This window comes from Tenrec ecaudatus, chromosome 15 (assembly GCF_050624435.1).
Source record: "Tenrec ecaudatus isolate mTenEca1 chromosome 15, mTenEca1.hap1, whole genome shotgun sequence".
Classification (NCBI taxonomy): Eukaryota; Metazoa; Chordata; class Mammalia; order Afrosoricida; family Tenrecidae; genus Tenrec; species Tenrec ecaudatus.
Genome location: NC_134544.1, coordinates 27,953,141 through 27,977,113, shown reverse-complemented (window position 1 = coordinate 27,977,113; position 23,973 = coordinate 27,953,141). Strand labels below are relative to the sequence as shown.

The 23,973-nt window shown below is 43.4% G+C and overlaps 1 protein-coding gene and 1 non-coding gene across 4 annotated transcripts in view; both read right to left on the bottom strand.

Annotated features, from left to right (window-relative positions):
- The window catches only part of SMAD2 (SMAD family member 2), a 68,473-nt gene that overhangs the window by 31,244 nt on the left and 13,256 nt on the right, over positions 1–23,973 (bottom strand). For all 3 annotated transcript variants that reach the window (XM_075533051.1, XM_075533052.1, XM_075533050.1), the window contains one exon: positions 17,898–18,186. In XM_075533051.1, the coding sequence (XP_075389166.1) occupies positions 17,898–18,133 (236 nt within the window). In that variant the 5' untranslated portion in view covers positions 18,134–18,186. The remainder of the gene's footprint in view (positions 1–17,897; positions 18,187–23,973) is intronic.
- On the bottom strand, positions 19,703–19,866 carry LOC142428302 (U1 spliceosomal RNA). The gene has a single exon (XR_012780226.1). It is a non-coding gene; the product is annotated as a U1 spliceosomal RNA (small nuclear RNA).

Below are 23,973 nucleotides of genomic sequence, written 5' to 3'. Positions count from 1 at the left end.
TGATAATTTATAAATTGTTATTTTGTCATATCTTGCCCTATCTGGAGTCTCCCTTCCCCCCCTTCTCTGCCGTCCCTCTCCCAGGGTGGAGGTCACATGTGGATCCTTGTAATCAGTTCCTCTTTTCCAACCCACTCACCCTCTACTCTCCCAGTATAGCACCTCACACCCCTGGTTCTGAAGGTATCATCCACCCTAGATTCCCTGTGCCTCCAGCTCCTATATGCACCAGTGTACAACCTCTGCCCTATCCAGGCCTGCAAAGTAGAATTCGGATCATGGTAGTCGGGGGGAGGAAGCATCCAGGATCTAGGGGAAAGCTGTGTTCTTCATCGGTACTACATTGCACTCTGACTGACCCATCTCCTCTCCTAAACCCCTCTATGAGGGGATCTCCAGTGGCCGACAAATGGGCTTTGGGTCTCCACTCTGCACTTCCCCCTTCATTCACTATGGAGTATATATATATATATATATATATATATATATGCATATATATATATGCATATATATATATATTTTTTTTTTTGCATGACGCCTTATACCTGGTCCCTTTGGCACCTCATGATCGCACAGGCTGGTGTGCTTCTTTCATGTGGGCTTTGTTGCTTCTGAGCTAGATAGTCACTTGTTCACCTTCAAGCCATTAAGACCCCAGACAGTATCTCTTTTGATAGCCGGGCACCATCAGCTTTCTTCGCTACATTTGCTTATGCACCCGTTTGTCTTCGGCGATCGTATCATGGAGGTGTGCAGCCAATGATATAATTTTTTGTTCTTTGATGCCTGATAACTGATCCCTTCGGGACCATGTGATCACACAGGCTGGTGTGGTTCTTCCATGTGGGCTTTATTGCTTCTGAGCTAGATGGCCGCTTGTTTATCTTCAAGTCTTTAAGACCCCAGCCACTATCTCTTTTGATAGCCGGGCACCATCAGCTTTCTTCACCACATTTACTTGTTCACCCGCTTTGGCTTCAACAGTTGTATCAGGAGGGTGAGCATCGCAGATTGCCAATTTAATAAAAGAAGGTATTCATGCATTGCGGGAGTGCTTGAGTAGAGGCCCAAGGTCATTCCGCCACCTTAATACTAAACCTATAAATATAGACACATAGATCTATTTCCCCATCCTCATATATATATTTGCATGTACATGTCTTTGTCTAGACCTCTATAAATGCCCTTTGACTCCGAGCTCTTTCCTCCATCTCCCCTGACTTTCCTCCTGCCCTACTACCATGCTCCATCCCCACCTGGGTTACAGCTATACCTCTTCTTTACGTAACCTTACCCTTGATCATTCCCTACCAGGCCTGCCACTCCCCCCTCACTACCATTTTGGGTCCCATGTTGTTCCCTTGTCCCTGTAGTCTGGGTACTTTAGAGAAACAAATCCACAGAAACTCATGTATAAGAGAGAGTTTTATGTAAAGGTTAAGTGCACATCAAGAAAACATCCCAACCTAGTACTGCCCAAGCCCACAAGTCCAAAATTAACCCATTATGTCCCACACCAGTCCACAAAGTCCTCCTCCATCTCACAAAACAGACGCAATGATGCCGAATGCAGGAGGAAAGCGGAGTCAGTGAATGTGTAAGCATCTCAGCGCCTGCACCCAGGGCTGCATCGGGGTAGGTCCATGCGGCCTCTCCTTGGGGGTGAATGGCAGGAAGTCAGCAGTCATTGGAAATCTTATGGGGCCACTTGACTCTGACACACAAAGGGTTCCAGTAAATCAACTAAGAATTTTTAACGGCAAATTGTATTATGGAACCTTGAACAAATCCCTACAGATAATGAACCTTCCCAGTCAGTTTATAAGAGAGTCAACGCAAACATTTAGGGGGAAGATTTTAGGAAAGTGTTTCAACCATTTCCATGTGTTTTGTCAACTTTTCAGACACCATAATGCACATGCATTCTGTCTCCCCTCCCTTTTTGAATTCCACACCTTTGCAAACACCAAAGTTACAAGAACTGTAGCCTAAATATCCGCATATTCATCTGCTGATCCTATGATAAACTTTCCTGCTGTTTGTGTTGTCCTTTAACTACCCATCGATGCAGCTGATTTTGTGACTGTATAAAAGCTGGAACCTGGGTAAGGTGGAAGCCTGTCAAGAGAAGACAGACCTGGATACTTCCCCTACAATGAGTGAGGGAAAGGAAAAGTGGGAAGACTGCACCTCTCAACGGTGGAAAACTGCCAAGCCCAAGAGAAGCAGGGCGGCCCTCAAGTTCTGCCTTCCACAGGTTCCCAGTAACACTTAAAAACTCAGGTGCAGACATTTCAAACCTAGCTATGCAAGCATGCAGAACATATCAACTATGTTAGATGTACTCATTAACTCTACGGGTGGATTTGTCGAGTTCCCCACATAAATGATGTCACCTATAGGCAGAATTTCAACCTACTTTTAGACCTTTAATCCCAGGATAGAGCCACCACTAAAATACTGGTACTCGACACCTCTTTGCCTTGTTCACTGACCTCATGGAAACCATACCACTGTATGATATATTCTTAGCTATAGATTTCTCATAAATGTCCTTTATCAGATTGAGTCCCTTTACAGTTCTAGTTTGCTGGGAGCTTTTAATGAAAGATTGCCAAATGCTTTTGATCGAGCGATATGATCTTCTGGATTTATGCAGTGAATTACAGTGATTAATTTTGAATGTTAAACTAACCTTGGGGATAAGCCCCAGTCAACTTTGTACTCCCCCTTTTTGTATGCTGCCCGAGTACACTTGTGAGGCCAACAGCTTTTTGTTTCCTTTAACCGATACAAGGTTATCCACATTTTCTATTTCTTCTATTATCAGTTTTACTAATACATTTTCTTTTTTTAAATGACCATTTTACATGTAAAGTTGTCAAATATAATGGGATAAAGTTAATTATATATGCTTTTTAATGTCTGTTAAGATCTAGTATAAAACCCCTCGTTACATTAGTAACATACATAATGTATACAAATGGATCTTTTTATTACAACATCTAGTAAGGCTTCATCAATTTATTATATTTCTAAAACAAAAGCTTTTGACTTTATTATTTCTATCTCTTTTCTGTTCACTGATTTTTCCTCCTGTTTCCTATCACTTTTCTTTGATGTTTTCCCATGTGTAATCTTAAGTAATCAATTTCTTTCTTCACTTGTAGTATCATTACTCAAAGCTATATATTTACTGTGAATCTCCCTTTTAACTACAACTCACATATTTGATGTTGAATATTTTCTAAATTCCTTTGACTTTTATCTTAAATAATCTAATTGTGATACTAAATTTTCATTCTATTATTCAGAGATATCACTCTGCTGATTTCCATCTTTTAAAGTTTATTAAGACTTGTGCCCTGCAACTGGATGATTGGGGAAGTTGCCACAAATACTTGAAAACAGACTGTATTCTACTGCTGTTGAGTTTCATGTTCTGTAGCAATCAAGTAGACATCTCTGGGTGGGGGGGTAAAGAAAGGCTACTGGCCTACTCAGTTCCAAAAACCTAGACATGGGATGCCAGGCCCTGTAACCAACTTCTAGAAGGTTCCAGCCACTGAAAATCCTCTGAAGCGCTGCTCTACTCTTAGGGGTTCCCCTCAATAAGACTGAGCTCAACAGCTGCCCGGTGTTTGTTTCTGAAATTACCAACTAAGTGTAGCTTAAACCATCTATGCCTGGATTTGCTTTTTCTTTCTTTTAGGGGTCTAAATTCAGTGTTTCCCCAAATGGGCAACACCACCCTGGGGAATGCTGGTACCAACCAAGCATATGTCTACCTACACTGTATCCTGGATTATGTGCTAGAGTACAAAGTTTTCATTGCTAAAGGAGCATAATACAAACAATTTTCATTGGTAGGGGGAGCACAATAAACCCCTATCCCCCAGAAGGGGGCGGTAGGCCAGCTAAGTTTGGGAACACTTCAACTGTAAGCCTGTGTTACCCTGCTAGGTAGCATGTGCATCATCAGTCTTGCATCAGAGCCAAGTTCTGGATAGGGTCCATCCGTCTCTACAGTATCAAGACTCATCCAGCTTCTACATTGTACATGTATGGTTTCACTGTATTTGGGAATGATCAGCTCTTTAGGTGCCACCCACCCCCACCCCAGGTCCCATTTTACTCTTCTTTTTTGGCACTACAACCACAGGATTATTAAAATTCAAAACTCACTGCCTTCAAGTCAATCCCAACTCACAGTGACCCTGAGGGCACAGAACTGTAACCCCCTCTCTTTTTTTTCGTTTTTTGTTTTTCCAAGGCTGTACATCTTTACAGGAGAGAGAGTCTCATATTTCTCTTGATGGAAGCTGGTGAATTCGAACAGCTGACCCAGTGGTTAGCAGCTCAATGAGTAGCCCCCACTGTGACATTGGGACTCCACGTGTACATGAGACCATTTTAATTTGCTTCACAGATCACCGTGGCTCTCTTCACCATTTATACTCATGTGGTTAATATACTTGCAAGGAGCTCTGGTGGCTTAGTGGTTTGCAAGCTGGGCTAACTGTAAAGTCAGCAGTTCGAAACCACCAGTTGCTAAGTGGGAGGAAGAGAAAGCTTTCTACTCGCAGAAAGATTTAGTCTCGTAAACCCACATCGGGCACTTCTACTCGTCTTACAGGGTCGCTGTGACTCCGAATCAGTTTGATGGCAGTGAGAGTTGGTTCTGCTTTTTATATATAAACGCAAGGAGCAACGGTGGCAGTGTGAGGTGAGCAATGGACTGCTAATCACAAGGGTGGAGGTTCAAACCCACCAGCTCCTCTGGAAGACAGAGCTGAGGTCATCTACTCCTGTTTGGAGTTACGGCCTCGGGAACCTTATGTAGGGTGGCTAAGAGGGCAACCTGACTCCACAGCGGTGAGTCTGGGTTCTGTTTTGTTTTTGTTTACAGACTTCAGACTAAAGCATTTCCAGTGATCCACCTGAAAATCCACTGACCTAATTGTTTTTACTTCTGATACATTTTTCAGGTCCGACATTTCTGCTTCATTCTTTTTCATGTTTCCGTCCTGATCTAACATTTCCTGTCTTTGGACTCACCACCTGGGCGCTTTTCTTTTCATCCTAGAACATATTTAATAGACGGTTTAAACTCTTATCACTTTCGACTTACAATCAATCCCATCAACTGTCTCCCGAGTAAGGATTCTGCTGCACTGCTCCGTTATTTGGCAGGTAATTTTGGATTGTAGCCTAGACCTCCTGAGTGACAGGGACAGTGTAGAGACCTTGGATTCTGTCATATTCCTCCAGGGAGTGTTGGGAGTGTTTGTTTGCTTGTTTGTTTAAATGAGCAGTTAATTTGGTTGGATACAAATTCCAAACTGGTCCCTATAGTGTGTAGCAAATAAAGCCTCCATTTATTCTTTTAATTCTATCAGTGCTACTTGAACTTGACCCCGTGGGCATGTGTTTAAGGGTCAGCTAGACACCTGAGCAGAGTTTTTATACATCCCTGGTGGCACTCTCTGATGACCTCGGTCTCGGCATTTCTCCTCTCTCTTCCCAGGTTCTGCTGTTCTCCAAACTCTCCTCTGGCCCCTCAAGCCTGTAGAGCGAAGCTCTGTGCAAGTGTTAGCTGCCTAGCGCGATGAGAGGGTGCACAGTCCTCAGAGAAAAAGAGAAAATGCCAACGAGGACTTACCGATCACCGTGCAGTTTCGTCACCAATGCCTTCAGAGAAATGGTTTACAGTGGTTATTTCTCTATTGCTTGGTCTAGAATTTAGTTATCATCTGCACAGCTATTTCTGTCATATTGGTGTCTTTTTTTCTTTTCTAAGTGGCTGCTGGCTGGACAAAAGCAAATGCCCTGCACATTGTAAGTAGTAATGGTGACATGCAAGCAGGATCTAAACGATCCAGGTCTGCCCACGGATGGGACCGTGCACGTTAAATAAGACTGCACATACTACTTGGCAAGGTCCCTCAGGAGAATCTGAGCATCGATGGCTTCCGCTTATTTTCACCCAATCTATAGTGCCATCCAGCTGATTCTAACTCACAGGGACCCTAGAAGACAGTGGAACTAGTTGCTAGGGTTGGAGATTGAGGTCTTGGGAGGAAGCAGACGGCTCCACTCTTCTCCCGCAGCCAAAGGACAACAGAGGGAGCCAGTACAATCTCCAGGCAGGAGTCCTTGGTCCTCTGCCCTTCCTCCACGCAGGGGAGCACGAGGAGAGGTGAAATTCCTGCTGTCCGATCCTGTCCATGACGAGTAACCATTTATCTCCCAAGTGCATAAAATAGTACACACTATTGAAAACCTTTACACATCAATTCTGAAAGTGGAGACTTTCAGGATCTTCCAAGAGCAGGAACTTTTTACTCAAGTAAGGCTACCACTGGACAGGACTCAAAAAATTTTCCTTGAGTGACAATAGCGGATTTTTTTCTGCTGAATTTTCATAAAAGTTATTTTAATATAGCTGAGATAAAAAGGAATGCATGAACATTCTTTTTTAACAAGTAATATAAATGACAAAAATAAATGAAAAGGTCATGGAAAACTTAAAAGATCAGGGGATTTCCCCACAAACTTTTTGAAGCCTGATCAAAACATATTATAATCTTTTAAATTAAATGCATACATATATAGACTGTATAAAAAAACAAGGTTTGTCAATACAGAATGGAAACCTGTTAGAACTCAATTTCCTAAATTGTGCACTGTAATGTTTGAATCTAGTTGTAAAGAAATTATTAATTGGCTGTGATTTCTAATGAGCATTCCACAAAATAAAAATAAGCTAACATGTACAGCACTCTGGAAGATGGGTGACTGTCAAGTTGCTTAAATCACGTTGTACTATAAGTTTCAATTTATAGTAATCGTCCATTCTGGACTCACATCCTCCTTACCACAAATCTCATCTCTCTTCTCCCACTTGCCTGGTGACCAAAAGTTTGGAAGAACCAGGAAATCAGGAAGAAATGATACACTATTACATACATATAGTCAGAAAGTTTAGCAAAGTCCATGAAAGTTGTGGTGATAAGAGTTAGTAGAAATCTCCCATCTTTCAGCTCTCACAGAAGTGTTATCATAACCTGGGGCCTGGCATTGAATGGCGAGAACAGAGATGAACAACTGTGTCAAGGGCAGGCTAAAGTGATGGTAATGAAAGAAAATGCCAGCAACCAGTAACAGGGTGTCTCTGAAAATTAAGCACCACTGGCAATTTTAACAGAGCCCTGGTGGTGTAGTGGTTACGCGTTGGGTTGTTATCTGCATGGTTGGCAGTTCAAAACCACCAGCAGCTCTGAGAGAGAAAGACTGGGCTTTCTACTCCCATAAATGGTTACCATATATACTTGAGTATAAGCCGACCCGAGTATCAGTCGAGGCACCTAATTTTACCCCCAAAACTGCATTAAAACGTGCTGAAAACCTCGGCTTCTACACGAGTGTATACGGTGGGTCGCGATGTGGGAGCACTGACTTGAGGGCAGTGAGTTTGGTTTGGTGGGAAATTTTTAACATACATCATCCTCAAACATTTCATGTTTGCAAAGTCTTACTGCTTTTTTACGTTTGAGAGGTCCTTTCATGCATCCCTTCACTATTCCTCTCTGCCTCCTGCCCTCGACCAGCATTACATTTGGGTCCTAACGTTTCAGAAGGGTGCAGGCAGCGAGCTGGAACTGGTCAATCACTGAAACAGCTTTCTCCAGCCCCACAGAAAAGACCACTGCCCCCACAAAACCCCGAACAACTTCCTCGTCTTCCTCAGAAAATCTTCTGAAGACCCCATGGTTTTCCCAGTTCCCCCCATTTTTATGAATAACTCTCCTTCGATTTTACAAATGCAGCCTGACCTAAGTAAAACCTTCTTCTCATTTAAGTTTACTTCCTCCTGCTCCCTCCTGGGGTCTTGCTCGCTAAGATTCGCAAGGTCCTTCCTTTCAGGTTCTGGTAGCGCAGGAAGAAGGGGCCTTAAAGGAAAGTGGGGAGCCGACTGCAGGCTGACTGACCGTGGTGGTAGACTCCTGTGTAGCCAGACACAGGCTGTTTCTCTCACTGGTCCGCTGGGTCACTTGGCTGCTCCCAACTGAGCCTTCTCGCCCCCTTTCTAGACATTTCAAGCTCAACTACCAAGTTCAAGCACATTTCCCACTGTCACTGAGTTGATCCTGACTTCCACTGGCCTACAGGAAGGGTAGAACCCTGGTTCCTGAGACTGTAACTCTTTAGTCTTTCTTCCTTAGAGCGGCTCATGGTTTTAAACTACTGGCCTTGTGGTTAGCAGCTCTTGCATCTTTGGCCCATCGAACTTTGAATATACAGACCAATCCAATGATGCTTTCATTTTTGTCGATAAGGGGCAGCTCCTGCAGGCCTCTTGCTTTTTTAAACTTCTCCAGGGGCCAATCTATCTCCCAGACCTCTGTACATAGTCAAACGAAGCTGTTCTCCTAAAAAAGACCCTCGATTTGGTTGAAGGAAATGGGTAATGCCATAACACATCCTACATTTCCCAGAGAATTTTCTATTTCATAAATGTTTAGCTGTATATGGAGGGTCCTGGGGACATAGGGGGTTACACGTTGGGTTGCTTGCTGGCTTCAAGGTCAGCGATTCAAACCCACCAGCCACCTAAAGGGCGAAAGGTGAGGCTTTCTAACTCTCATAAAGATTCATTGCTTCAAAAAAAAAAAAAAAAGATTCATTGCTTCAGGAACCCAAAGGGCTGCAGTTCTACCCTATCCACTCTGTCCTAGAGGACATGCTCAGTCAGAAACAACTCCAAGTCAGTGGATTGTGTTTATACAGGTCTCAAACACGGCACTCGCTGCGAAGATGGGCAGAAGCCAGAAGTGCTTTGTTCTGTGGCACCAGGGTTGCTATGAGCTGGAACCCAGTGGTCAGTGTCTCACAGCAGGGGGGAGTGACAGGTTAATTACACCAGTACTTGTCTCAGGCCATCCTCTCTACAAGTCTTGCATGAAAAAGACACACCACCTCAATTTTGAACGTAGGCTACTTGAAATCTGTGGTGTCTCCTGGGACTTTTGATTAAAAGCCTGGTAGGATTCTGTCACCTACTCCCTTAAGCATGACAGTATGAATTTGACTCTAGCTTCCCTTTATGTACTTTAAAATTTGGCAAACTGGTTGAGGGGAGAGCCTGGTGCGACTGCCAAAGGTTCTTTTACCCATAGTCTCTCGTCCTAGGCAAAACTCTGATCCTTGCACTGCACCTTAAAAAAAACAAAAACCCCACAACTCCATCACTGTGGAGTGTATTACAACTCATGGGGTCCCTGTGTTACAAAGTAGAACTGTTCAAGGGTTTTTTGGTTGTAATCTTCACTGATCTTCTCATGGTGCCATTTAGGGGTTCGGCTCACTATCTGTGCATCTAGGGACTGATCCTGGGGCCTAGAAGCTGCAAGTAATACCAGAGAGGAGGAAATGGTAGGCAGTTGGTTGTCCCCAATAATTATGAAATTCCCAGAACGTGATTAGTCACACACAGGAATGGTCTAGGCAAGCTAGAAGGCTCCAGATAAAGTTGGAAACAGACCAAGGATCCTAGCAAAACAAAAGATAGTTGTATTGTTTTTAAGACCTACCTATTATTTTAGCTAGACTGATCTCTTCCCTGAGGCCAATACACTAAGTCAGTAGGAAAGAAGAGACACAAGAAGGGCTGTTATTTACTGTACCAGGTCTTGCATGTTAAAATTAGACTCCTTCTTAATCTGGGTGTAATTCAGCAATATTTATAAGGGGGCCAAACCCTAGCCAAGTACAGATAGGTATTTTCCTAAGTAAGAAATTTTTTTATAACAAAGTAAAAAAAAAAAAAACACCTTTGTATCAGTTACAAAATCTGTTAATGTAGACACTAGTACAAACAAACACAAAATACCCAAACAACTCACTGCTGTCAAATCCATGCCGACCCACAGCGACCCTATAGGGCAGGGTAGAACTGCTCAACAGGTTTCCAAGACTTCAAATCTTTACAGGAAACAGTCTATCTTTCTCCCGCAGAGCTGACAGTGGATGTAAACAGCTAGCTAGCACCAATGCTTAACCCACCGTGCCACTGTAGCCCCTAGAAATCTGAGAAGGTTAAAGATCATAGTATCTTTTCATATCATTTTTCAAAGGGCTGAAACACCATGAGAAAGTTTCCTAGCTTACAAAGATTGGCAACATATTCAAGGGCGTCACCTCCCAATTTCAAAGGGAGAGAGCAATCAAGGCATTCTGTCTCCGGTGGTTTCAGGCACACGAGGGAACGATCGATCTTGTTCTGAAAGTCTCCCCAAATCGCAAGGCAAATGGCTTACAATCTGCAACCAAGTGCCACTGTTTTTATAACACATGAAAACGGCAAAGGAGACTAAATGGATGCTAAGGCTGGTAATAAAAGATAACTATTAGCGATAACATAATTTGTACTTCTAGTTTCATTGTCCTGACTTTATAAAGAAATGTTACAAACATCAAGAAACCCAATTATGCATTCAAAACTAGGTACTAAAACTGGTCTCTTGGATATTGGAGTTCTACTCAAGTTCGCCCTCCACCAAGAACACATTGTTCTAGTAACACGGCATTCCGTGATGCTCACCTTCTCAACACGATCGCTGAAGACAAAATAGGTACATAAGCTAATGTGATAAAGAAAGCTGATGGTGCCTAGCTATTACAAGATATAGCTTCTCGGGTCCTAAAGGTTTGAAGTTAAACAAGCGGCCATCTAGCACGGAACAAACAAAGCCCACATGGAAGAAGCACACCAACCCATGTGATCTCGAGGTGACAGGATCAGGTATCGGCATCAGAAGAACTAAAAACAACCATTTTGTTGCAAATGAGGGGGGTCAGAAGGGAAAGCCAAAGCCCATCTGTAGACAACTGTAGACCCCTCACAGAAGGGTCACAAGGAAGGGACGAGCCAGCTAGAGTGCAGTATAGCACTGATGAAACACACATTTCTCTAGTTCTTTAATGCTTCCTCTTCCCCACTACCATGAGCCCAATTCTATCTTACAAATCTGGTTAGACCAGAGCATGTACACTAGTACAGATAAGAGCTCTAGGCACACAGAATCCAGGACAGATGAGAGTAGTGATATCATGAGGGTAGAGGAAAGGGGGGAGGAGAAGGGGGAAATGATCACAATGACTGACTTTAACCACCCCCTGGTGGGATGAAAAACAGAAATGTGGATAAAGGGAGAAAGCAGATGGTGTAAAATATTTTTTAAAATAATTTATAAATTATCAAAGGATCATGGGGGAAAAATGTTTTGGAAATGATGATGGCAATATATGTGTAAATGTGCTTGATACAATTTATGTATGGATTGTTTTAAGAGCTGTAAGAGTCCCCAATAAGAGGATTTATTAAAATATATATTTTTAAATATAAAATCTGGTCTCTATTCCCTGAAGTAACAGAAAGAATAAGTCAGGCATAGGGGAGAGAAAATGAAACTTTCCTCCATAAACAACCACCTCTTTCGACATGAGACCAAAGGACCAGCAGGCACCAGGCTGCCGTTACAGACCATTCTGATCAGAGAGAGAAAAGAATCCTGACCTGGAGGAAGAACAAGTAGAACAGAATCTCAAATTTTCATGGAATCCAGACTTTCTGGAGCCATGAATGGGTGAATCCACCCCACAAAACTACCGCCCAGAGATAAACTTTAAACCTTTAATCTTCAACTAAAAGCATTCCCTAGAGTGTTCTCAAAACCAAATCATAGTTCATTGAGCTTAACGAGTAATGAAAGTCTGCCTTGAGCATTATGCTCTTTAACGATCTACCTATATGAGCTCAAACTGACAGCAGCAACTCAAAAGACTAGATGGGAATCTCCGGCTCGTCCGGCTGGAGTGGATGGGGAAGGAATGGTTGCACAACTCAAAGGGCAGCAGCACAGTCATGGGAATGCGCACGCAGAAACTGAGCACTAGTGTACGCGCTTGCTGGGCCACATGCGCGACAAAAATAAATTTCATACTTACGAGAGGGGCTGAAAACATTCATGGGAAAATGCCATCATGTCTTCATCCCATTTTCCCACACTTTCTCAAGGCCCTTAGATACATGGAGCTGCAGATCATGATGCTGGCAGAAGCTTTTTCCAAGCAGAGGCAGTGCACTGTAATGTAAGTGCTCTTGAAAAGGCCGAAAGAATATGACAAGGACTATGTAGAGATTCTAACCTATCTCACAGCTGTCAAGCTGTAGCACTTACCAAACACTGGAACATTTAGTCTTTCAATGGCCCCCAAGAGTGACAGTCTAGCAGTAGCCTCTCTTACAGATGAGGAGCTGATGTGCAGACTCAAAATCAGGTTATCAAACTTCAAATTAACTTACTCCCATCACAATACTCCACAGGTACATTCTATCCTCTCTCTCTCTCTCTCACACACACACACACACCCTATGTCTATGAATAAGGCAGTTAGAATAGGAACAGCCTTCTGAAATACGGAAAGAAAAGCAGCTTTAAGAAGAGGTGAGGAATACCAGTTTGTTTAGAGAGGGTCCCTCCCTTTCGCTGCCCTTGAGTTATTCAGAAAAGCAGCAGGGCTTGACTATGAAGGTACATAGGAGCGATGACACAGGTGGAGGCAGAAGACACTCATAACATAACGCGGTCTGACTTGAGCAGTGAGGGGGGCAGAGAACATATTCTTGTTTAGTCTGGGATTGATTTTTGCATCATGTATACAAACTACTTGATGCTTCTAAGTAACATATGTTTTGAAGGTAAAATAATCACACACACGTATTTTAAAATCCAATGACTGCTAGGAACATAAAAGCAGAATTGCTCTCTAACAAAATTTCTGACTCCAAAGGGTAGGAAAGTGCAGACGAGCAGTATGCAAAACCCATCTTAAACATTTCATGGTGGCGGCTAGAAAAGAAAACTTCACTTTTATACGTAAATACTATGGACAACTGAAGGAGTTTCTTTTCTTGGACGCTCCATGAGTAACAATTTCCCCCTCTACAGATAACCACTGTGACAAATGTGGTGTCATTCTTTCTGAAGGTTGGAGGCTAACGTATGATAGTTTTAGACAGATGCATTCTAAAAGTTAAAAGCTTCTCCTATTTCTGATTTACTAACACAAATATATGGTAAATTATACTGAATATTTTCTAGATCCATCAATAATCATTCAGTTCTTAAAGTGTGAGTATGTAGTATCTCACATAAACACATTTCCTTCAGTTGAATCATCCTTAATTCCTGCAATAAATGCAATCTAGTCATATTTTTTATGTCTTAATAACCCACACAACTCTGGTTCCTGGTATTTTATGTTACTTACAATTTGCAATGATGCTTAATGAGTGAGATTAGTACCTTTTTTTTTAAAGTTTGATTCTGGCAAAGGTCAGTTGTTGCTGTTGCCCACATGCCAGCCCCAACTGGCAGTGACCATACCGTAAATGAGATGTTGCCCAATCCCACACTATCCTCATAATCCGTGCTCTGTTTGCACCCTCCGCCACAGCCACCGTGTCCGTCTCACTGAAGGTCTTTTATTCTTAGAATCATGGCAACGAATGGTCACGAGTGGGCTGTTGCTAACTCTTGGCTATTATAAACAGCAGCAGAGCCAGCCATCGGGCATCTTCCACTTTTCTCCTGATTGTGTCCTTATCGGGCAGATTACAACTGCAAGTGCATGGTCAACGGGCCACCAGCCTAAGAAGCCCTATTAGTTGTTTATGAGCACCGTGCTTAGAAATGCATTCTTAATTTTTTAAAAAGGAGATAGCATGCTGCCCATTAGGAAGGAGCAGTGAGGGTTGCAGGGACCCTGGTGGCACCACAGGGAGTGTCCGGCTCTACGGACAGTCAGTGGTTTAAACCAACAGTCGCTCTGCTCCCATAAAGATGTCAGACTGACCCTACAGGATCACTGAGAGTCAGAATCAATAGGCCTGGGTTTGGTTTTTATTGTAAAATTGTCATTTCATGCTCCACCAATCCCCACCCTCACACTAGTTTCAATTTTTTCATCACTACAGTAAGACGTGTATTCAACGGCACTTTCCCTCACATCTGGCTCTCCTTTCAGCCGCCCTTCGGATTTTATGGCCAACTTATGTCCCATTTCCTAGTCTAAAAATGTTGGCAATGTGAAATCTTCAAGAAACTTTATTTAAATGATTATGTTCAGGGCCGCTCCACAGGTGAGTTCCACCCATGAGTCACCTTGGGTCCCACTTCACCCATGGAAGTGCAGCACTGAGCGCTGGACTAGAAAGGCAGAGTGATTAGGTAAGGAAGGGGGAGGCGGGACAGAGGCCAAGGCTCTGCTTTGGCCCCTACCGTTAGTCCTGTTTTAATACTGGGTTGCCAAGAGATAGAGGGGAGAAAACTACAAAAGTCCACAAAACAACTATTTTAACATTTGCTGCTGTATAAAATTAAGTGATCTGTTTTATGTGCCTCATCAAGTGGATTTATTTAAATTTTTCAGGTTTTAAAACTTACAATGTTTTACTAACACCTTATTTGCCATTTTAAGTTTCTGGGGTTTTCTTTTTAGAACTTTAACTCAAAATTACTTTGTTCTACAGTCTAAACAATTTTGTTTAAACTATGGTTGAGATTTATTAGTTGACAATTTTGCTTAAACTATGCCTAAGGTGATTTATTAACAATTTTGTTTAAATTAGGGTTTAGATGAACAAATCATTCTATTTAAAGTAGTTTAGATTTATCCTTAACTGACCTTTTTTGCCCCCACCCCCTTTACTCTCTACATCATCCAGAGTTGACCAATTCCAACTGAAATTGCTATACTGAAGGATTCATAGTAAGAAATGACTAGCAAGCAGACAATTGCTCTATTACTAAAAATAAAGCAAATTTTATAAAACCGATGGCACCAAATTACCATGAAAAAGGCTGTATTTTTGGCTAGACAGTAATCAATATCAATGAATCTATATAAAGAAAAACACTAAATTAAGCTACATTTCTAGGCTACAAGGAACTTCTGATAATGAAAAGTAAGATACCGGACAACCACCATTTCACTTTCATTAGCAAAGAAAAAGGGGGAGAGGGATTGTATTGATACAGGAAGCCCTAGATTACGAAGTATCTACAAGAGGCTGTGAAAGGACAGTGAGCAGCAAGGGAAAGACTGTGACTAGAGTGACCTAGCAGTCTCTAAAGAAAGACCTGCATTCGCAGCTTTTACAGGACATGGCAGGAAGCTAGGCCCAGGCCAAATGAGGATGGCCATTCCAGTCGGCGATGGGCCTGTGCAGAACCGTGGCTCCATCTCTTCCTGTGGCCTAGCTCTCTCTGACGCGGGAGGAACGTATACACAGGCCCCTTGCCTCCACTCGGGCCGGTCTCACAGCCCTTCCTCAGAGAGGCCGCATGCTGGACTTCAAATGCAACTCATTTATGACCCTTCCACCTTCTCCCAAGCATCCAATTCTCAACTCCTTAGCTAGTGCAGCCAGCTGCACTTCCTCAAAACACACACACACACACACACACACCACCACCACCACCACCCCACCACCACCCCCCGCCACTTCCCAGCCCTCACTTTCCACTCTAGGGCCAGTACTGGCCTCTCCTCCTTAGCTCTACCTCCACATGTCAAAACCACAAGGTCGCTGATGATGACACCAGTCTCTCCTCTCACAATGATCAAATCGACTCGACTCAGGCACCAGCTTGCTCAAGAAGGGAACTTAACACAAGCCAGCAAAGTAGACACAGCTCTTTTCCTGTGGACAGTCACTTTCCTAACACCCATTACAGCCACGTTAGGAAATTCACCTTGCTTGCTTTCCTACCACCAGAAGGTGAACAACCATAGCCGTGAGGACTAGGAAGTAGGCACTTAATAAATGTTCACTGAATGAAAATGCCCAGCACTACAACAATGAGCTCTCAAATACAGTGTGAGTTAGTCCCAGGCAAGTCATCATCTTACCAGAACGCAGGTTGATCGGTCCACTTCACGGACTCGCATGGCCACCAACAACTCTCAGAGACCTTAGCAGCCTCCCTACCTCCGACTCTCAAAGAACTTAACCTCCCTGCCTCCGACTCTCACTCAGAGCTTCCCTACCTCCGACTCTCACTTAGAGCATCCTACCTCCAACTCCCACTCAGAGACCTTAGCAGCCCCCCTACCTCCAACTCTCACTCAGAGACCTTAACAGCCTCCCTAACGCATTTCCCTACTCATAGGACTACCAATCCACCCTAACACCCACACAATCTCCCATTTGTGTCCAACGGCCAGAGTGACCTTTGAAAATTGTACACAGGTGTTAAAAGTCTTCCACTGCTTCCCGAGAGGAAAATCCAAACACCCACAATGCCTACAATGAGGGTCCTGTATGATCTAATTCTTCTCAAGTTCTGTACTCGTTCTACCACTCCACCTGCACTGGGCTCCACTAACCTCTAACCCAGTAAGTTCTTTCCCACATCACAGTTCACACTGGTCCTCCCTCCGGCCAGAAGGCTCTTTCCTCGGCTAGTTTGTTTCAGAGCTCAGATCACCCATCACCGCTTATTCCAAAGCTGCTTGCTTAGCCCTCAAGCACTCTCTAACCCAGCGGTTCTCAACCTGTGGGTCTCGACCCCTTTGGAGGGAGGGGGTTGAACTACCCTTTCACAGGGGCTGCCCAATTCATAACAGTAGCAAAATTACAGTTATAAAGTAGCAATGAAAATAATGTTATGGTGGGGGACGTCACCACACATGAGGAACTATATTAAAGGGTCACGGCATGAGGAAGGTTGATAAACCACTCCTCTAACCCGTCATCTCACTTGTGGTCTTCGTTGTACTCATTTTACCATCCCAAAGGCTAAGAATGCCATCCCTTCTTATTGCTGATAGCTATTCATATGAAGGCAGGGCTGTGGCCGTCACTGTCGCCTCAGGGTCTCTCAAGGGATGTGCACAGAGCAGACACTGGACAAACATTTGTAAAAAATAAGATATACATGAAATGAGTAAGGTAAAATAAATGGATCAGTTACACCACGCAGGTAAGGAAACACTTGCCTGTTGGCATTTGCAAGCAGATAAGCTGTTATTCACCGGTTCTATTATCAGGAAGGAACAAGATTATGCTTCTCAACATGCACTGGAAGTATGTCAAGTAGAATGGTTTCACATGCTAATTGCTAGCCCACATATATGACATTGCAAACAATATGTTAGCAAATCTATTGGGAGACGTTCCAAGACATCCTCCAAGACACACAAAAGTATCATACTTACAAACCACCTGCCATCTTAATATTTTTTAAACTATTCTGATTATAGTATTTATCTGTAAATGGGTAAATTAATACTAACAAAGCTCCAATCTCTTTTATAACAGTCCTTGCAAGACAGCAGGTAGGTCTTCAAGCGGAGTTCTACTGATAGATTACTGACTTCTAAGAAATTGCCTCTCCTTTGAGATAATAATGCAATTCAAACAAAAACTACATTAAACTGATCACAGGGCGACAGCCTCATGTAACTCTCGAATGATCAGAGGTTTTGACCAAGAGGAGACAAAACGATCACTGACTACTGACTACCGTTAGAGAAGCTGAGGGTCTGGATTCACACGTCATTCAGTCGCAGAAACTAGGATGACATGCAAATGTAGGTCACGCAGATAAAACTTAGTAAGCTCTAAACATCTTAGATTTGCTCAATGAAAATATCTCCACTGTTCAAGAAAATGATCTGTACAATACTTTTTTTAAATACACAATTGCATTTTGAAATGACAGTGAAAACAGCTGCCTGTCACAGTGCACTATCTGCAGGAGACTCTGATTCTTGCCGGCGCGTGGCCAGCCCGCTCATGGAACCTGGCCGCCGTCAGCAGCACTCACCTTGGAATGGTGACACACTTGGTATTACAATTTTGGGTGGTGATAGCTTTCTCAAGCTCATCCAGCCGTCCTGTTTTCTTTAGTTTCTTCACCAGACTCTTCACGGCTTTCTCACACCACTTTTCTTCCTGTCCGTTCTGCTCGCCTCCACCGGCTCCCCCAGAGCCACCGGCCGACTTCTTCCACCCCAGCAGTCTCTTTACAACTGGTGGGGTGAACGGCAGGATGGACGACATGGTTTTACCGCCGCTAACAGTCCACAGTACGAAAACGCCCTCCTCTGGCTAGCCTAGAAAAGATGGGGAAAGGGTCAGTCAGCGACTTAGCTTCTGGACCGCGGGACCCCAAGAGCACATGACAGAGCGCAAGCGGCAAAGCCAGATGCCAAGTAAACGTTGTTCTATCAAAACTACAGAAAATGAACCACAAAGCAGAGAAAAATAGAAACAAACAAAAACCCCACTTGCAATCATTTTCTCATCATGCATAAAGTCTTTCTTAATTTTACTGAATTTCAGAAGTAAGTCCTTCTAAACACTAGAAAATTGGGTAAGAACTTAAGGCTTGTGAGCAAATACAATAATTTTACCACTAAAAACTTAAAAGCTTCATTTTGAATTATCACTATTAGAAAAAAAGTTAACTCTTAGTAGTATCAATAATTAAAATTTGCACCTAAAGAAATTTCCACTTCTGAAAATTTCACTCTACCATATATACTTGAGTGTAAGCCAACCCAAATATCAGCCGAGGCACATTTTACCACAAACACTGCATTAAAAATGTGCTGAAAAACTCGGCTTATACTCGAGTACATACGGTATTTTTTAAAAGGTATATAAATATATGTAACCTGCCATTGAGTCGATGCATACTCACGACAAGCCTATGTAAGGTTTCCAAGACTGTGTATCTCTAGGAGAGCAGAAAACCTCATCTTTCTCCCCCACGGGAGTGGCTGGTGGGTTTGAACAATCGACCTTGTGCTTAGCAGCCCAATGCCCAGTCCAAATCTTCCCGGAGACCGTCACTGCGCCTACGTATAGCTCCGTATCAGTTTTTAAAATTATAGACATTTCCTTTTATAATCATTGCCATACGCTGAAACCACCCACGGCATATAAAAATTTCCCTGATTATAAAAATTTTAAAGACCTGCAGAGGTCGGTTAGTTTGAACAAGGCCTATACACTTCATTGAGTTACTAAGTTGACCAGGTTTTTTTAAATCTAGAAGTTACCCCACCACTTTTTCTTCTTCATGAAACTGACTAGGGGGCAGGGGGTGCAAATGTCTCTAGAATGTCTTTCATTCTAAATTTGTATTACCTTGTGGTATCATTAACTTATTCCTCTATGTCCCCCAGAAATTAGTTTCGAACGCTTCATTTCATTGAATTTGAACTTTTGACGGTAACAGGAATTGTGTGATGGAGCTTAAGTCTACCCCCGTTGCCATCAAGTGGACTCCAACTCACGGCAATTCTGTACAGAGTTTCCACACCTGGAAATCTGGACAGGAGCGGTCTCATCTTGCTCCTGAGGAGTGGCTGGTGGGTCTGAACCGACACTCAAGCGGTTAGCAGTCCATCGCTTACTCGACAGTGCCTAGCAAGTCCACCACGTGTGTTAGGCTGTCCATTCCAGGAACAGAGTGCTGGCTGCTCACTCTGAATTTCTGCCATGCAAACTGCCCCGTTACCTTCCCACTTTGAGGCTTTCGTCCACTAATAGTTACTGTGTGCGCCTGTGGTTTTATGGAGGCGCTTTTCTAATTCTATCTACAGAAATTCTTTTTTTTTTTTTTAGGGGAGAGCGCGAACGCAGTCCCCCACTACCACAAATTATGCAGTCGAGTTTCCCACATTTGGGGAAATCGCAGGGGTCAGCACATGTGGAGTGCAATGGATAAGCCTCGCCCTGGGAAAACCACCTTCGTGATCATGGTGTCTCCCCTGCCAGGTAAGTATCTACAGAAATTCTTTTGCAAAGAAACGTTTCTCTTCAGCTAGGGTCACGTGGCTATTCTAAAATACAACTCATTTAAGCTTAGCAGCAAGGTGAGTGCATCCATTCTACCTGTTAGTATTCAAAACCAGAAGCCAATGCGCAAGTTAATTCCAATGACATCTAAGAGGTATGGATGCATCTGTGGGTGCATGTGTGTGTTGGGGGAAATCCTGTCCTAGCAGGTTTTACATATTCTACATATTTCAATTAATTGTAATTTTCCTTTTTGATGCACAAAACTTCAGTCAGTTGCTGCCCCTTTAAGTTTGGTCTTTATTAAATGACTCCAGCAGTCTAATAGTTTATTTTCTGGCACACAAAGTATTGTAAATTCAGCTTATATTTTCCTTATTCCTCAATCAAGAAAGATGGGGTCTTCTACTCCCTAAACGCTCCAGTCTGGGAATCCCACCAGGGCAGTTCTACCCTGATCACAGGGCACTCACTGTAAGTCAGTCACAACTTGATGGCGGTGAGTTTGGCTTACTGAGACCTAACCAGCCATCTTCCCCTCTCCCCTGCCCCCCGCCCCCAACCCTGCTCATGGTCATTTCCTTGTTACCTAGTTTAACTTAGGAACCTTGCAAAACCTTCACATACTCAAATACTAAAAATTTTAGTTTACATATTTGTTTCTAATGAAAACAGTAATGTTCTTACTCTCAGTGACCACACAAGACCATACAAGGGTCTTCAGAATGCTCATGGGGAAATTTCAAGATTTTTCAAGTCCACGTTTCCGACATTTGTGTGGGCCCCTCATATGCATTTAAAGATGTTAATATTCAAGGACATCCTGAATGAGGATAAAATTCTTTAACGTGGATTGAAATGATTTCCAGCAAGAAAGGGGTTAATTTTTAGCCTTAGATTCCAAGACTCATTTCCAATACATAGGAACTGTATCCCCACTCAACTCTCTCTTCTTTGCTAATGTGTAGTTGTTTCAACACATCCTCCAGCTAAGTCCACACACTGGAAAGGCAGTGGTTCGGTCTCCCCAGCCCATCCCTAAGGCATCTGCGCTGATTTACACCCCCTCAAACAGCAGTCGGGGCACCCTCAGGAACTCAGATGGTGTTCTTCTGGGACGTGACGGTGTCTCGTGGGAGAAGATCCAGAGTATGGGGCAGATGGAGATTTACCAACAGCATGCTCACAGGACAGCCCTCGCTACTCCCCATGAAGAATGAACGAGCAGGTGGGACTGTCATAGGCAACCCCCAGTCCAACTTCCTGGTCTTTGCCTCGCCAAAGCCACTAATTCAATTTTCTTCCAACTTCTTCCTAACAGCCCCCATGGCCGGGCCGGCTGTGTCCTTCAGGACAGTTTATCGGTAAGCACACCTTTAATTGCCCTTTAATTAAGTGGCCCAGCAGTGGCCCTCCGGAGCCAGTTTTGATTGGGCCTTTTAAAAATATTTCTATGGCACCCTAAGGAAACTGCAGTGGGTGCACTACCGAGAGACCTTGCCTATCATCACCCACCAACCACAGAGCCGTGTTTAAACACATTCTGTTGAAATAAGCCCGGAGATGTCTGACCTGGAGCCCCAACTCTAAGTACCATTTGACTTTCACACACACACTCCCCAAGGCCATTGGTAGAGCTACTTCTTAGACATAACCCACCACCACAGCACTAGCTCAGTTTTCCCCTTTGAAGAGTTAGGGAAAGTCTCATGGTACAATCTAGTTCAGTTGTCTAAACTGGCTAACATGAGTCTGGACAATTATACAAAAAAATATTTTTCATGAATGCTGATAGTACACATCAACTACTTCAGCATTTATTTTAAATAACTAAAATATATTAAGCCAATAGTTTCTAAACTGACATGCAGATGTACAAAATAATGTGGTAGTATGTTCAGACTCAGAAAACAAAGGAAATGCTAAGAACCCTAGACTTATGATCAAGTTAATAAAATGTGAATAAATCGCCTACAGAACGTATAGTTTCTTCAGGAGGGGGTCAGCAGCAAGCTCTATACAAATTCTTTTTCTTCAACATCTCTGAGAACTGAAAACTAAGTTTAGCTACTACGTCTGTTTCTAATTCCAGCACTAAGTGATACTTATATGATGCACGTTTCAACGGAACGAACAGAAGACTTTTACTGTTACAGCTGAATAAGGAAGCTTAGCAAGTGATACCGCAGTTCACATGGAGTTTCCAAGATTCCTCACTGGAAAGTCTTAGCTGGGCAAAAGGCTGACTTTCCTGAACTAGCAAATGAAGCCTTCAGGTTATTCATGTAACATGACTTTACAAATAGGCTTCTCTGCAAGTTTTATTAGCCTGCAGTGCATATTCTTTGCAAAGACTTTTACTTTTCTTAGTGTCTTATTCGGATATAAACTCTATCACCGAACATGTATTATAAAACATCTCCAAATATTTAGCATGCCTTCTGAAAAACCATGATTTACAAAGTTAGTCAAGTCTTTTGACATACTCTTTGTCAGTAAAGAAACCCCATCTGCCCTAAACTGCAGCTGTGTGAGTACCAGCCATGCTATGTGCCACAAGGGATTAGTGTGACAGGTAGGTACCACTAACTCATGCATCTTCAGAAGCCTCAAGTCGGGCGAGCGTTACTATTAACAAATGCAGCGCAAGCCAAGTACTAGTTTCCCTCTGCTCTAAGTACCTCCCATCCTGCAGAAGGCTGGGTGATGCTGCTGAGTTTTGTGTTCTCCATTACAGTTCCTAATAGATCGGGAGTTTGTGATAAGAGGTGACAGAGTGATCTGATAAACTAAATAACCCCTTCATTACAATCATTTTCTGCTTGAATCTGTGTTGGCACCGTGTATTTTCATTAACGGAAGGATGCTGAAAGCCGAGGAAAAGGTCTGACGGTGGGCAATGCAGGCAGTGACACGGCTGTTACATGGGGAAATGGAATGAAAGGACAAAATGGCTTGTTTCTCAGTTTTGCTGAGGGCCCTCAACACACACACAAGGACGCCTCAGAATTCAGTACTCAAAACACCACCACCACCCACCTCCCTGCGACTCGCAGCGACCCCATACCCAGGCCTGGTGCCTCTAGCTGCCCCCTAGCAGCATTCTACTGGAGCTGCTGTCACAGTCCCGGGTGGTGCACGTCTCGCCGGCTACTTCAGCTGCTCTTCATTTTCACTCCTCCAAGCAATGCTGCCTTGAGAGGTCTTAGGGATAGCATCTTTCAGGCCAGCTCTAGGGCAGCAGATTTCCGTCTTTTTAATTTAAAAGTCCCACAGAGAGAAATACAGTGAACATCACAATGAATTAAAACAGATATAAACTGAGAGCTACGAACCAATAAACCAACCACCCGACTGAACCGCTGCCTGAGTCCGTTCTGACTAGGAGCAACCCTGTGCGGGGCAACTCTCCATGAGAGCAGACAGCCGCGTCGCGTCGCTCATGCTGCCACCTCTCCCTCAGATCATAACTGACATTTATCTTTTTCCATTCCTTTACTTTGAAACCGAGTGCACTGGCAGCGCGGTGGGTTAAACGTTGACCTGCTAATGGAAAGGTTGGCAGTTCAAACTCACCAACTGCTTTGTGGGAGAAAAGTGAGGCAGTCTACTTCCATAAAGACTTACATCCTGGGAACTCCTACTGGGCAGTGTCTACACTGGCCTATAGGCCAGTCTACACTGGTCTACACTGTTGAGTTGTTAGCAACTTTGAAGGCAAAAGTTTACTTTGACACTGCTATCTTACTTTTAAAACCAAAACCAAGCACACTGCCCTCCAGTTTGTATGGGTAGGATCTCCTCATAAAACACACCTGGTTAGATTGCCTTTTACTTTCACTCTGGCCTCAGCTGCAGGTCTGTGCTGAGATTACATGCGGGCTTTGTACAGATACTTAAGAGTCTCTTCTCCCAATGCGCTTCTGTCCTCTAACGCCCATGGCTTTTCCTTGTTTCTGTCTCCCTTTCCTGCTTTCTGCTAAAATGACCCAATTTCCTTCATTTTCATCCCGTCAGCCCTACTGAGTAAACTCCGACAAAGCAGAATTTTCAGGGGGGCGGGCCAGGATTGGGAGGTACTATTCGAGAAGTGA